Raw genomic sequence first — 16,536 nt, 5'->3', positions numbered from 1 at the left:
TATTTGTTCAGAAATTTCTTTCTGTCTTACCCTCTTGCTTGAGGGTGTCAATGATGGCCTTCTGGACAGCAGTCAGGTCGGCAGTCTTACCCATGATTGCGGTTTTGAGTAATGAAACAGGCTGGGAGTTTTTAAAAGCCTCAGGAATCTTTTGCAGGTGTTTAGAGTTAATTAGTTGATTCAGATGATTAGGTTAATAGCTCGTTTAGAGACCCTTTTCATGATATGCTAATTTTTTGAGACAGGAATTTTGGGTTTTCATGAGCTGTATGCCAAAATCATCAGTATTAAAACAATAAAAGACCTGAAATATTTCAGTTGGTGTGCAATGAATCTAAAATATATGAAAGTTAAATTTTTATCATTACATTATGGAAAATAATGAACTTTATCACAATATGCTAATATTTTTAGAAGGACCTGTATATTGCCAAGACTTTAAATGGATAGACAAAAAAAATTATGAGATAATATTGAAACATATGGCAGTATATATGGCAGTTTTCCCCCACAATATTTTTCAAGGTATCGTATTGAAGAAATTCCAGTAACACTATTACACAAACTCGAGCACGCGTGACGCTCGTCTGCCGTCTCACTATATGAGGACATGAACTTCACCTCCAGAGCTGCTCTGAGAGTCACTTCGCCAGTATTTCACCATTTCATTTGAGAAAACTCACGTCAGATTCACAAACTCAAAGCTCTTAACTACTACCCACTAAAATAAAAGTACGGTTTAAGGCGAGACACTACAGGTGAATAGGGTAATTTTTTTAACTAGCAGATATCACCATGAAACTTTCCCAGTTGATTACCTACATTAAGATGAGAAAAAAAATGTATTACAAGTTTTCTGTAATTTAATGTTTAAATATGCAAATTAGGCATTATCTAATTAAATATGCACTAATTTGCATATATTTCAAAAAATGAAATCTGAGTATTGGATAAAGCCAGGTTCAAAATTCTTTTTTCATTGTGTTCACATATTAGATGGGAAAAAAATTACAGAGGGATTTATGGATATCTACTTTTGTTATCCTATAAATCAGAATATACTGTCAATAGCCTTAAAAAATGATTTTTGCCATGTTTTTTGGAATAAAATGTTATATAAATCGGGCTAGGAATAATATATTTACAAATCCCTCTGTAAATGTCTTCGTAATATAACTAGGTACAAGACTGGAAAGTTTGGTGTATATAGGTGCTACCGAAGTGGAGATTTCGGACTTTGAGTATGAGAGAAAAGTCATTTTGAGAAAACGGGCTTTAAAGATTTAGCATCAGCCAATGAGATTGCGCATTTGCGCCCTTTTACTTTCACGATTGGTTGCTGATAAAAAGGAAATGACCATATTTGGATCCGACAACATTGTACAGGAGAGAGAGAGCTTTCTAACTGTGTGTGTGATGACAGGGTACAGATCGTGATCGCGGAGCAACGGATGATTTACAACGCCAACTTTTGATGAATTTATGAGAAATCTACAGACGCAAACAGACAAAGTGTAGTAAAATAAAGACCTAAATGTGTATTTCGGACTTTTTTTCACCACAAGTCTGAAAGAAGACATGTTTTTGAAGACAAATATCCCGAAATCTCAAAATTGACCAGTGAAAAAAAACCTATGTTTTTGCCTGCCGTGTCTCGCCTTAACTGAACAGTAGAATGTAGAATTTGTGATTTTGAAAATTTAATTAAATCATTCAAATGGAATACAGAAATCACGTAATAAAGGATTTCATAGAGCCCTCAATTTTATTTTTGTTAAACTTAATATATTGTTAAATTATATGCAGTGTTTCCGCTACATTCATTCTGCCGTGGCGGGCCGCCACACCTAAAATCATCCCGCCACGGCTCCAGCTTCTCGGTCCGATATTGTATGTGTTATTGTTAAGCCCCACTAAAGACATACAAAACATTGTAAAGCACCATAAAGTTTTCGCACTATATTCCAAGACTTCTAAAGTCATTCAATAGCATAATGTGAGGTAAAAATATATATTTAAGTCGTTAAGTTAAAGTTAATGGAAACTCATCTCTGTGCATCATTCTGCGCACGGGATGCGCATAATCGCTTTGCCGCTCTTATTGGCGCCTTTCATGTTATAATGCTTAGGGGAAGTTTAAACACCTGGGATAAGGGGGCGTGGCCAATGTGAATATCACTCATGGGCCACGCCCCCTCCCCCTGGCGAAATGGGCCTGCCACCACGGCTGGAAAAAATCCTAGATGAAACACTGTATATGAGTTTCTTACATTCACCTAACTAGACATGCTTTTGAATAACAAATGTAATTTAACCATTAAAACTGAACCCAGAAAAAATTAAACGGAAAACACAGAATTTGGTGATTTCATCGAGCCCTATGAGCAGCGACTGATGAATGATGGCACTGAAGTCGACGTTACCTCTGCCAGAGCCGGCTGGACAACCAGCACGTCCCTCTTGGCTTCAACACAGTCTCTGAGAGCCTGCGGCACGGCGTACTGCCCCAAGAAGTTTGGAAGATGCCGCCTTGTAAGCCTGTCGAAAGAGACAAAATGCTCAAAAAAGCAAGACAAAAAAATTATAATTTCACCATTCACACAATTATGCACAGTATATTATTGAAGCTCATTTTCGCCACAGAGTAAAACAATTTAAAGGATAATTGTGACTTTTCTCAGAATTGTGTGATATAAATTCGCAATTGCGAGTTATGAAGTTCAATTCCTTTTTTCTTCATAAAGACTTTATAACGCGCAATAATGATTTTATAACTCGCAATCGAGACGAAGAGGAGGGAACGTAATAAATGTAATAGAAGTGGAATGGAATGGAAAAACAACAGTTACGAGTTTGTAACTATACCCCCCATTTTTGATCATAGATCTGAACTCAAATGGTTGTAACTCATGAATGCTTTGGAATAGTCAAAAGGTGGGGTAAGCGATATTTGAAAAACGCTTTGAAAGTTAGTCGGACCGACACAACAACAAATGTGTAGCCAATCAGCATTAGGGGGCGTTCGACGGTGGAGGAGAGAGAACGAGCAAGAGGGAGATTTGAAGACTGTAGAAAGAGAGATGGCTGAGAGACATTACAAAAGAGAAAAGCTCAAAAGAATATTACTGGAAAAAGAAGGGTTATGATCTGGAAAGAGATTTAGGACCTGCGTTAATATTAGAAGAGAGAGAAGCGGGAAGGCCTGAAAACAGACGCGGGGGTTGCTTTGACTCTTGCAATGTGTGTGTAACGGAGGACAGCTAGTGAGAGTTGAGCAGGCTGACGACTGCTAGAGAATGCCGTTTAACGCACGCTAGCGATCGGGGTTCGAGAAAGGGCTGATAGGATTGGAGGGTGAGCTTTGGAGGCGGGTGTTTGTTTGGGTTGATTTCAAATATCAACAATGTTCAAAAAACGACTTTGAGAAATAACATACTGCACCTTTAAAGAGAACAATCAGCAGGTTATTGTAGAATAAGCAGTTTAAATGAAATGAAAGCGTAAAAATAAGTTATAGAAGTTTAACCTGTAAATTGTCAGTGTGCCGTAAGCGGATCATTTGGCGCACTTTCTATTGCCTTTTTTCAGACATATCACATATTTTAGTAATCAATATAAATAATATTAAAAAACGTAAACACTCAAAAAATCATACTGCGAAACTTTTGAAATTCGACATTGCGTTACCATCGGTACTTTAAAACCTTTTGGCGGGCTCAAATTTTGTCAACTTCACATTTTGAACGCAACTTGGTTAGACATAATGTCTTTGATTTTATAACAGTTTGAGAGGCCAAATTACTTATAATTAATATATATATAGCTTAAAGGGGTCATATGATGCGATTTCCTGTTTCTTTAGTGTGTTATGTAGCCATTTGTGCATGTATTAGATCTGCAGAGTTACAAAGCTCAAGTCTCAAACCTAAAGAGATATTCTTTGCAAAAGTTAAGGCTCAGCCACGCCTTCCTAAAACGCTTCATTCGAACACGACCCCACAAATCTACGTCAGTGTGTGGAGAGCGCGCAGAGTTTCATAATACCGCTCAAATGTAACGCAAAGAAAGGCGGCGTAACTTTTATTCTCGCTGTGTTATTGTTGCCGCCATGTCGTGGAGACACTGTGATTTCGTGGCGAAAGCCAAACTACTTTGTTTGGCCTTCCAAAAGAGGACACAATTAGAAAAAAGTGGCGCAATTTCATCTTTGCAAACTTTCTGGCGCTTATGACTCAAAGCCTGTAAGTAAGTTTTCATATTTTAAGAATTCTCTACTGACTATTCAAACGCGAGTTTTGATCAGTATGGAGTAGCGCTTGCTTGTCGTTTCTACGATCACAAACGCAGACATGGTTTTATGTTTACATAGTGTCCTCCCCCCATTCGCGGCGCGTAAAAAGACAGTAAGTCATTATAATCAGTAATTATGTCCCCAATGAAATAAAACCTTACCAGTCTGATACGTTCTGGTCCAGTCGCGCTGGCAAAGTTGGTGGATCAGTTTGATCATCTGCATTTTCAGGTTTAGATTCGGGCTCGAATTGATAAGGTAGTACCGACATTATCACCTGCCAATGTTGCTTTGGGAGCTGATGTTCCAAATATTGTAAGGGCCGTGCCATTTCCGTCACACGCGTACGGTATTCGGGCCAATCACAATGCACTGAATCACTGGCCAATCAGAGCACAGCACGCTTTTCAGAACGAAATCGACGTGTTTCAGAAAGGCAGGGCATAGAGGAGCAACAGTAATGTACGGTATGTGTAAAATAATGACTTTTTTTAACCTAAAACACATTGCATTAAACCAAATACACAAAATAATGTTCTTTTTAGAACCATCATATGACCCCTTTAAAGACACTGCCAGCTTCCAGTCTGAAGAGAACCTCACTGAGGAAGTTAGCTAAAGGAGGAAAGGAAACACGTTTGAGCAGACGATCAGGGATGTTCAGGATGAGATCGGCGAGCGTCACCTGAGGGGAGCCGGAGGAGCCGTGACCGTGAGCACCTGGACGGGCTTCGGCTGCGCTGGCACTGCTGTTAGAGCGGTGTAGGGCATGCTGGGTTTGAGCAGACTCTCCTCTGCACAGCTCACCGACACCTCCAGACGCCTCGCGATGGTGAACGAGGAGAAGTGCAGGAGCAGCAGCTCAGCAGAGCGGCCCAGAGTTCTAGAGCAAACACATCCAAAGAGCATTAAAACACCTTACCATCCGTATCAACCGTCAGCCTGCACACACACGGGTTATTATAGTCAACTAAAACCATGAAAGAAAAAACACTTTCGTTACTTGAAATAAAAAAAAAGTATTTTACTTCAGCTAGCTGCCAAAGCAATTATTCTCATTTTCATTTTAGTTTAACGCGATACACTAATATAACCAAAACTGAAATTAAAATAAATAAAAACTGTATATAGATATTTAAAAAAAGAAAGAAAAGCCCACAACAAAACTACTAAAATGTTAAAGAGGACCTATTATGTTTTTTTTACATATTTATCTTAGAGTGTAATGTTGCTGTTTAGCTCTGCAAAGTAATAAAGCACAAAGTCCCTCCAGCGGGAGTTCTCTATATCAGCGTCAGTGTTTCTGAACTCCCTGAAACGCCTCCATTGTAGTCTTGAGTTTTCCTCAGGGACGATTAAGCTTTTTTTTTTACTGATCGGTATTGACTATCCTAAGCCCGAGCCTTTATTTTACATCAGCTGTCATGCCGGTGTCGTGCCGTAGGTGGCGTATGAACCTTCAAGTGGGTTTGCCAACCAGCGACCTCCATTGAAAGGAAAAGAAGAAGCTCAAATGTGCGTGAACGAGAACCAATGAGGTCTGTTGGAATTATTCAACTTTAGAACTTTGTTAAAAATAAAGAAATTCATCAAAATAAAAATACTTGCATCTAAAGGAAATCTGGATACTCTGGATTATTAATACTGGATTATTATTTTTAAATAATTTCTTTAGTATCATTTTAAAAACATGCTGTGCAGAAGCAGGTCCCAAAGATGTCAGCGCCATATTAGGACTTTGGCGGCTTCAGTTTTCACCAATGGAAGGGAGTGAAGGGGTGTCATCCATCTTTTTTTACAGTCTATGGTCCTCAGCATGAGGTCAATGTAAAACTGCCAAACAAAGTGTTTAAAAATTGAACAAAATCAAAAATATACATTTCAATTTAAAGGCAGAGATCTGTAATATCAAACAACAGTTTTGCCTTTCAAAGTTGTGTCCTCAGTTTGTGCCAACTCCGTCAGGATTTTTCTTTATAATTCTGAATAAATCAGGCGCTGTCATGGTCATCTTTAACTCCGAGGACCCCTTTCCTATTTCCTGCTCATTGTGGATCTCACAGTAGGACACATAGTCCTGAAAGTTTTTTTAGTATTTTTATATTTTTTTACAAACAAACAATGTTGAAGTCTCTGCAGTCCCAGTTGTAGTTGTAACTTTAGTTGGACCTTTGTCAACTCCGTCAGTTTTTAACACCGTCAGTTGAAGGTTTCTGTTCATTTTGAAATAAATATTTGATCATTTTTTTCCATTTATTGTGTTAAAACAAAACCGGACTAAGGTCTATTGAAGTCAAGCATGCAAAATACACTTATGCGCATGAAAAACAAACCAGTTCCAGCTCACCTGACATCCCAGCTTCCTCATCATAACACTAAAACTCTCACAAGTTACATAGTTCAGTTTAGTGCAGCAGAAAGCAAACTGGTGCAAGCGAGAAATTGGTTCGAGACTGGCGAAAAGGTGCAACAAAACTTGATGAAATGAATGTGACTAAAGCTAATGGTGGACACAAAGCCCGCTGGCCTGACCTGGAGGAGAAACTTCACAGATGATGCATTATGTGGTAGCCATATCAAGATTTCAATTTTATTCTAATATATCATGCAGAAACAAAAGTCCCTTTCACACATGCAGTCTTTACTGGTAACAGATCATGTGTGAACAAGACCTTTTCAAATATACCGGTAAATTGGTTCCGGCAATTTACCAGTAGAAAGGGAAGTTGTAACATTACCAGTAAATTACCGGTATATGCGCTGTGTGAACGGGGAATGAAGATTACCTGTATTTTGCACGTACAAGGTCAGAACGCACTGACGTAAGAAGTGCTTTTGGCCAATCAGAAGCCGTGGAAAGAGAAACGGCTCTAGGCCATTCATAAAATTATGACTTTTTACTCAGCACTGTTAACAAATGTCTTCAAATTGGAGTGATACCGAAACTAAAGCGCTTCTCCTCGTCCGGGCTGATGAAGAGATTTGTAAACAACTTTAGAGGTCACTTCCGATAAATGACATCACAGAGTTAACGCTATTTTGGAGCTGGTGTGTGAATGGACCATTACCGGTAAAAAGCCAGAACGCGGTTGCTTGTGTGAACAACACATTTTTGAATTTACCGGTAAAGTCGTTCAGGCAATTTTACGGTAATTTACCGGGATCGCTGTGTGAAAGGGGATGTTGAGTGAGTTAATGCGTTTAAAACCCCCTCACTTGGCCTGACAGCTGATGGTCACGGACACCTTCTCTCCGGGTTCAATCTCCAGCATCCGCAGGGCTTGAGCCTCTTCTCCGTCTGTCCTGCTTTCACCACGCATGTCTTGAGTTTTGCCATTGCTGAGAGACACAGAACCGAGACAGAACTGCTGGCCTGAGTCCCATCCTGCAAACTCACAGCACTTCAGCCTGTGACTATCTGAGCCCGTGTTTCTGTTTTAGAGAGAGAAGCAACAGAAGCATCACGAGCAATCCATTCCAACTCATGCAAAGATGTCACAATGTAGTCCTTTTATTTCTGTCACATTACTGTAATAAAGGCATTCAAGCATTAAAGGAGCAGCACACCTAGTAAGGAAATGTCATCACTCACTCAGTGAGTGACTCTCTTTAATTGGAAACGAAAGAAGTTCAGCAAAATGTTATTGCTCTCATATATTTTTTTACTTATTTGGTGCAGCGCAATCAGTCACGCCACACACTAGTGATGCGCGGGCCGACTCGTAACCCGTGGACCCCGCGGGTCGGGATGGGGCGGGTAAAGAAATTGTCACTTTATTTGCGGGGCGGGTTGGGGCGCTGTCATTATTATTGTTTTTTTTTAATCCATGTATGTTGCTTGCAATTTCCAGCCTATATTAAATATTTGGGAATATCTATTTTCGTATTTTATTAGGTTATTTGATAAGGTTACAATACGAATGCCGTAGCAACTTAACTTGCGTGAGGTCCCCAAACCTGTGGCGTCACGTGACACGTCACGAAAGCGGCGCGCCAAGCAGCTCCGCAGCTCCCGCCGCCAGCCACGACAACAACAACAACAACGGAGAAATAAAAGTGAAGATGGAAGACGAGGTGCGGGAGAAATTGAGGTCGGGAATTTACCTGATTAAACTGAAAAGAAAAATAAGGTTAGGCCGCTAAATCTAATGTTTCGGAGCTGTTCTCAGAAATAGTTGCAGCAGGAGACAACAGTATTAACTAGATCGGCTACCTGAAGTGCAACTCGTGGGAAAAATGTAAACAGTAGCGCCACAAAACGGGCACTTCAAGCATGTCAAGACATATTTGTGGGGGGTCTAAGAAATAAAAAATGGTTTAGCCTATTAGATGAATACAAACGCTGCTTTGTAAATGTTGAAAATGTTTATTAGTATCATATGACCTGATTTATGATTCATAATCGTCTCTTGTTGCCAGTTTACAGGGCGATGTTTCCAAGCACTTTCAGGCTGAAATAAAGGCTGTTTTCATTTACATTACAATGCCTAGTAGTATGTCTATTTAAAGGGGCTATATGGAACTTTCCCCCCAAAATAAACGTAACAATAGCCTTTTTATTTGACCATTTATGACTCAAACATCTCCTGTTGAGCATACTGACACCTTGTCCGCTCACAGTGGGTGCACCTATAAGCCTGTATCTTATTTTTCCTATTTTCTGTCGGGTCGTATTTTTCCCGCGCTGTCTGCGGATGTGACGTCAAGCGCGTTCATGTTAAACGTTTCAGACCACTCTGCCACCACCGCTAGTCAGCAAGTAGCCTACCCTCGCAAGCAGTGCAATGGATTTTGCGAATACACAGAAGAGACCCAGGACAACTCGGACACCAACAGTAACTCCACAGAAGACTAAAAAAGTTAAACCCCTGACAAGTGGCCGAAAAAGATCGAAGATTGAGAGCGACCGGTGCCGAGCAAGGACTAACGTTAGAGTTTCATTTTTCATTTCATTTATTTGTTTATTTTACAGGGACAGTGCTCATTAATTAACAGTAAAATAACTGTAAATGAGCCAGAGTTAGCTCAACAGGCTAATTTTCATCTGTTGTCCCTGGCCAGTTATTATGAAGGCAACCTAAAATCAAGTGAACATCGGCTTCGCATTTGAGCCTTGGAGGGAGCTCAGATACGAAGTGACCCAGAAATGGCTTTCTTCTGAAAAGGTAATACGTGATAAAAATGAAAATACGTGTTCATTGAAATAGCACTGTGTTGTTTTCAGTTCACTTGTAAATGCTGTTAGTGAAGTGTGCACGTACGAGCGCGCGCTGCGAGAGTGAGCAGAAAGGAAGACCAGTTCTGTTTTTTTGGCCACAGGTGTCAGTCGCGAGTTTAAATTTCAGAAAAACGCATATAGCCTCTTTAACGGTCGCGGGTGCGGGGCGGGTTGTAAAATTAGATACAGTGGTGCGGTGCGGGCTGGGGTGGGCCAAATAATTTCATAAAAGCGGGACCCGCGGGTTGGAAAAAAAGCCGACCCGCGCATCACTACCACACACAACAGCAAATGCCAATCCTGGTTTTCCTGCGCATGGGTCATACGGGTTACTTTTATTTAATTGTATGGAGAGAAAAAAACAGCTCAGATACTGTTAAACATTTCCTGTTGTGTTCCACAACAGAAGTCATAAAGGTCAGGTCATAAAGCCTCCAGATGTGCAGTTTTGTTAGCCAGTCAGTTTTTTACCACCGCGGTGGTAATGGACCAAACTACCGGCGGTGACACCGCCAACACGGGTGGTGTGTGTGTGTTTGGTAACAGAGGCGCGTGTTTATTTTAGCATTCCGTCAGTGAAACAACACACAACATTGAAATAAATATCAGTAAATATTGGGAACCTAAATAATATAAATTACATATTATTTCAAAAACATTTGTTTTATATTTCCGACAAAGACGCTTCATATAGCCTACCGCTCTGCGCTTTGAGAGGGATGTGGGACACAAGCAGGAAAGAGACCATCTCTTTTCTGATATCTTCATGTTTTCTCCTGATGTTCCAAGCAACTGACACTTGATGTAAATGGTCTGAAGAAGAGCGAATTTAATCTTCCGCAGTGTCAAGACATTTAGGCTATGGTTGATTTTGTGCAGCCAGAGAAAGCAAAACTAAAACCCCAAGCGTGTCTGAAATGCGCTATACAAATAAACTTGACGCGCATTACCATAATAACAGCACAAACTGTGTTAAATAGAATTTGATGTGCAAGCAAAAAGGTATCAGGTCTATTATATTCGCCTTTTTACTGTGGTAAAGTAGAAAAAAAAAATGCTGTAAGACAAATTACACTCACATGACATACCTCTCATTCAGCAAGAATCCAAATGTTTCCATGGCTGCAATTGAACTGCTAACCTATTGTTTCTTATTGGGTAGTGCGTCAAGTTCAAGTGTTACTCTTTTGGCGTAAATCGTTGCGTACGGACGTCTGCCGGAAGCTAGTTATTTTAGTCGATAAAGTATTAAATATGGATACATTAAATAAATTCTTACACTAACGCATCGCTTCACTTCAGAAGGCCTTTATTAGTGGCTGAAAAGTTAATCAACACTTCTGTTTTTTCACGTATTGATTATTGTAATGCTTGGCTGGCTGGGGTTTCTAAAGCTACCCTAAGTAAATTACAGTTGGTACAAAATCCGGCTGCTAGGGTTCTGACTGGGACCAGTGCAAGGGAGCACATTACACATTACACTCTTTTCTTTATTTTAAGCAAAATCTCAAGAATCAATTATTGAGTCTGTATTCATCTTCTTGAAGTATGTACTATTTCTCATTATGCATGTATGTCGGTATTAATCTTATAATCTCAAGGTAAACTGTCAAACAAAACTGTACTTGTGAAATGGGATCCCCTATCATTAGCTGTACGAATGTTGTATGTAATGTTTATTTGCATGGCCACACATTTTTCTATTTATTTTCTTTATTTTTTTCCTTTTTTGATTGTCATGGCCCCCAAGTATAAGCTTTAGATAGCTTCTTTGGGGACCAGTTCACATACATGATCATCTTTTTTGTTCTCTGGTTTCATTTTAAGTGCATATGAATATATGTATATGTATGTGAATAAAAAAACCTCCTCCTCCTAAACAGGGCGTGGGTCAACTTACACCAATCCTGGAAAAATTGCACTGGCTTCCTGTTAGTTTTCGTATTGATTTTAAAATTCTCATGCTCACCTATAAGGCCTTGAATAACTTGGCCCCTCAATATTTGTGTGAGCTCTTAACCCCCTACACTCCTACACGTGCTTTACGATCTTCTGAAGCTGGTCTTTTAACTGTCCAAACAACACGGTTAAAAACTATGGGTGATCGGGCTTTTTCTTCTTTGGCTCCTAAATTGTGGAATTCCCTGCCCTCTGAGATTAGGAATGCAGAATCCCTTAGAGTTTTTAAATCGTCACTTAAAACTTACTTTTTTAGGGTGGCTTTTATGTGATTCGTGTGATTGCTGTGTTTGTTATTATATCGGCCTTCTATTTTTATTGCTTGTTTGTTTTTACTGCCTAGACTGTTGTATATCTTTCTATTTTCATTATTTTTACGTAAAGTGCTTTGAGAATACTACTTTTAAAGGCACTATATAAAATAAAGTTTATTATTATTATTATTATTAACCCCAGGAGACGCGTGGAGCACTTTAATCATGAATAGATGCGCTTTAATGGACTTTCAGAGACATACAGCCATTCACCCTCATTATAAAGCTCGGAAGAGCCAGGACGTTTATTAATATAACTCTGATTGTATTCGTCTGACAGAAGAATGTCATAAACACATAGGATGGCTTCAGGGTGAGTAAATCATGCAAGAGGTCCTCGCTGCAGCCTGTAGCACGATGACGTAGCTGGTCCAATACGTAGTGGATGGAGGTGTGTTTTAGTGACGTCATAGACGCATGCGCACTACTCAAGTCAAGTCAACTTCATTTATAGCGCTTTTAACAATGTAGATTGTTTCAAAGCAGAGATAAACATATAATTTAAGGTAAATTAGATTGTTTTGGCTTTATAGCGGTTCTTAAATAATGTTTAAGAACCTGTGATAAACGCTGATGGCGTTCATATGCACATTAAGAATTGATTCTATAGTTAGAGTAGGTGTAAAGAGAGTTGGTGAACGATCGCACAAGCTTTGATCTTCCAAGAAGAATAAAGTTAAATATAAATGGTCACTTGAGTATGGAAGCTCTTTTCCGCCACAGAATAAAACATTTAAAAATATATAATTGCGACTTTTTCCTCACAATTGCGAGTTTATTTAACGCAGTTCTGACTTTATATCTCACAATTCTGAGAAATAAAGTCAGTATGCAAGATGTAAAGTCTCAATTGCATGTTATAAAGTCAGAATTGCGTGCTATAAAGTCAGAATTCTGAATTTATAATAGGCCTACATAATTGGGAGTTTACGTCTCCCAATTCTGACATTTTTTCTCATAATTGTGACATATAAACTCGCAATTGCGAATTATAAAGTCAAATTCTAAGGGAAAAAATGACTTATTTTTTTAACCTAAGAATAGTTTAATATCTCACAATTCTGACTTTAGGCTATAATACGCAATTGCGACTTATCATGCAATTCTGACTTTATATCTCCCGATTGGTATTATAAAGTCGAAATTCTGACTTTTTTCTCGCAATTCTGAATTTATAACACATAATTAAGATTTTATATCTCCCAATTCTGACATATTTTCTTAGAATTGTGAGATATAAACTCGCAATTGCGAGTTATAAAGTCAAATTTTACCTCAGAATAGTTCTCTCACAATTCTGACTTTATAACACACAATTGCGACTTTATATCATGCAATTCTGACTTTAGCCTATATCTCCAATTTGCGTAGGTCCTATTATAAAGCCAGAATTTCAAGTAGCCTCGCAATTGCGAGTTTATATCTCATAATTCTGACTTAATAACACGCAATTGCGACTTTAATTCTGAGATAAAAAGTCAGAGTATAGTTAGATAAAAAGTTACCTTTTTATTTCTCACTCTGTGGCGAAAACAAGCTTCTATAGCCTATGTATTGCAGACTCGTAGGCTACAGATCGTAGGCTACAGATCACTGTGGAAAAATGAGTAGGCTATAGCCATTAAAGGAGGAACTCTTACCAGGCAAAATATCAAGCACTTATTTTTTTTTTTTTTTTTTTTTTACATCTGACAAGATTTATTTTCTTGATGCTGTTATTATTTTTGCATTTTCCCTTGAATGTGTACTGGTATTTTAAAATGTTTACAGACTTTATTGTATTGTACCTTTAAAATTACAAAGACAATTAGGCTACTTGATTCATTTTTGCTTCCACTCAACAGCAAATGTGACCTGAATAAAATAAAATGGCTTAAAAAATAAAACTTGCGGTGCTGAGGACATGCTATTAATCTATCAAATTTAGGTTTGAAATCATGCGATTTAAAATGTTGTAAAATTAACTATTTTGCATAGCCTATGTGTGAAACTCGGATAAGCATCCCATTTATGTAAATAATTACTTATTTATCAATAATTACTATTTAGCAGTACTATACTACACAGGTTAGAACATCATATCAGTACAATATTGAGCATATATGTCACTTAAAACCAGCGCATGCGAATTATAACCCAGAGATCGACACTGAGCATGCGTATATGACGTCAGCAAAACACACCTCCATCCAATACGTATTGGACCATCCAGCTACGTCATCGTGCTACAGGCTGCAGCGAGGGGTGTCTCAAATCATGGGCTAATTTTCATTTTTGGGTGAACTATCCCTTTAAGTGACTCATTAAGACAGTGATTTGCTGCCACATGCTGGCAGCTTCATATTTAAAGTATCATTTCATTAAAAAAGGTTAATAAAAATAATTTCATATTTTAATATTTAACATGTATTTAAAACATTAATCTTTATTTTATTGCAATTGTAATTATATTGTATTTTTATTGTAATTATAGTGTAAACACATCTAAATGCAGCTTCTGTGCCCCTTCTGCAGTGCAAAAATGGATTTTGATATTCAGATTTGATTTATTTGATATCAGCCTGTAGTGTCTTGTTATTTTAATTGAATGTATTGATTAAATGTAACAAAAGGTAAAGGAAAAATTCCCCCGGAAATCAATTCAAGGTGATAAAATATCGCCTTTTAATGGAAAAGTTAATTTCTTACACTGCTGTGAACTGACCACTGCTCAGAAAATGAAAATCGTCAGCAACCAGTCAATCATTGATACCAGCATGAAACACACTGCAAAATATTGTCTGATTATTACGATCAACAAAAAACCTGGATTGACAAAATGCCAGAAATATCAATATCATTTTTGGTCAAAGTCACCCCTGTTTGGTAAACAACTACCTAACATGTGTGCGTGGGTGAACTCACCGGATCCAGATCAGCAGCTCCTTGCGGTGTCCCAGTAGGAGAGGCCCAAAGTGTGTTTCCTGGCTGACCTGAAGCCCACCCTTATTCTCCAGCAAACTGTGGATCTCAGCGTCGGGCATTTGCAGCTCCGAGGGGTTTGGACTATCAAATACACACAGAGAGAAGATGTGAAGGGGAGAGAGTCATGGAGTCATGACTGTGATCATGTGAATTAATGTTTCAACCTAGACACGATTAGGACAGTTTGGTTTGTTGTAAAAAGAGTGAATTGTCTTTTATGTTTCCTTCTCTTATGAAACAAAGCAACAAATATTGCACAGGGTAAAAAGCCAAGAATGTAATATTTTAAATAGTGATGTCCTAAGTTTTTTTTTTACCGAAACCAAATTTAAAGTTTCGGTAATTACATTTAACTGGGTAACTGATCTCCTTATTTCATGTACTCGGCTGATAAAATCAGTTCTTAGAACAAACTTTTCCATGACTGTTTTAATTTAGGATTAATGATGTAATTCTCCATGTCTGTTTGGAGAGGGGTGCTCAGGTTGAACGCTTTCCAACACTTGTGCTGAATGGCCCCTTAAAGACGCTGATTGGTACTTGATTGGTTTCTGGACTGTCATTGGAAAAACTGTTGACAGTTTAAATTTTTTCCATTCACATTATACATAACAGTCTGCTAAAGTGTTCGTTTTCTCATATTACTGATATGATTTGATGTTGGTTCTCAGGCTGCTTCTTATTACATGTCCTTTTGTTACCAGTCATACATGTTCCTTGTATTAAACTATGCATAACAACATGGTACTCTTTTGGTTATAATCGTTCACGCAATTTATGAAATTATATTTGAATCATGAACATTCATTTAATACATTGCACACTTTTATTTTAACAGACAGTCCTCTTATTTCTTTCCCTTGATTTGGTTTATTTACTCATTCCTCCCTCTAGTGCGCTTAGGGGAAAAAGCTACCGGTTTGACTCCCATGTAAAGTGATGTATTTAAAGTAGGGCTGTCAATCGATTAAAATTTTTAATCTAATTAATTACATACTCTGTAATTAATTAATCTAAATTAAATCACATACACAATCTTACAATGTTTACATGGTAAAATTTCTGGCAAGCTACGTTTTTATTATTATTGCTTGACACAAATTTCACGATTTCAATTTAATTTAATTTAATTCTTGTGATTTGATGCAATATTGACTCATTTGGATAAATATACAAGATAGGCATTCATTTTTCTCAAGAAACAAAAAATCTCACCCAATGCTGTAAAAATACAGAGAGCCATATCAGCTGGTAGTATTTAAGGTTAAAAATAGCTCAAATTAAATATAATGCGTGTTTATTACAAATAACAACTTTGATATAAGTAAAAAATATAATACATATGTAATATAGTAGTAGGCTACATAAATTTAGAAAAACACTCTATAGCTCTTTTTTTATAGCCAACTATAACGTGCTATCATATGGTCATGAAATGGCTTTCCTGAGGTAACTTAGGCTAGATGTTATGTGACATAATTGTTCTCCAGCTGTTTTATTGACCTCTTTTCGCGGTTGAAAAACACTGATTGATCGAGGAATATACATTTCGGTAAGTTTTAGCCTGCCCTACTGTATCTTTCAACAGTGTTCATTCGTGTTTATTTACTATTAGCTAGAGATGATCGGTTCACGTGCCGCTATAGGGATCTGTCATGTCACATTTACAAGCGCCAAAACGGTATTTATTGTTTGATTTTCGTAATAAAATTGACAGAATCTGAGAGCTGAGATTTTTTTAATATCATAATAACGTCTGTCTTGTCTGTTTCCGTGTCCTCTCTTTGGTG

The 16,536-nt window shown here is 38.0% G+C and overlaps 1 protein-coding gene across 1 annotated transcript in view; it reads right to left on the bottom strand.

The window, feature by feature from the left end:
• mov10l1 (Mov10 like RISC complex RNA helicase 1) overlaps nucleotides 1–16,536 on the bottom strand; it is a 56,878-nt gene that overhangs the window by 31,729 nt on the left and 8,613 nt on the right. Inside the window, exons 6-9 of the mRNA XM_056264805.1 lie at nucleotides 14,687–14,827; nucleotides 7,508–7,723; nucleotides 4,977–5,174; nucleotides 2,424–2,538 (exon numbers count right to left, since the gene is read on the bottom strand). Of these exons, the coding sequence (XP_056120780.1) occupies nucleotides 2,424–2,538; nucleotides 4,977–5,174; nucleotides 7,508–7,723; nucleotides 14,687–14,827 (670 nt within the window). The remainder of the gene's footprint in view (nucleotides 1–2,423; nucleotides 2,539–4,976; nucleotides 5,175–7,507; nucleotides 7,724–14,686; nucleotides 14,828–16,536) is intronic.

This window comes from Rhinichthys klamathensis, unplaced genomic scaffold, assembly GCF_029890125.1.
Source record: "Rhinichthys klamathensis goyatoka isolate OS25496 unplaced genomic scaffold, OSU_Roscu_1.1 h1tg000011l_1, whole genome shotgun sequence".
NCBI lineage: Eukaryota > Metazoa > Chordata > Actinopteri > Cypriniformes > Leuciscidae > Rhinichthys > Rhinichthys klamathensis.
Note: the sequence above shows the minus strand (reverse complement) of the source record. Positions and strands in the feature narration are given on the sequence as shown.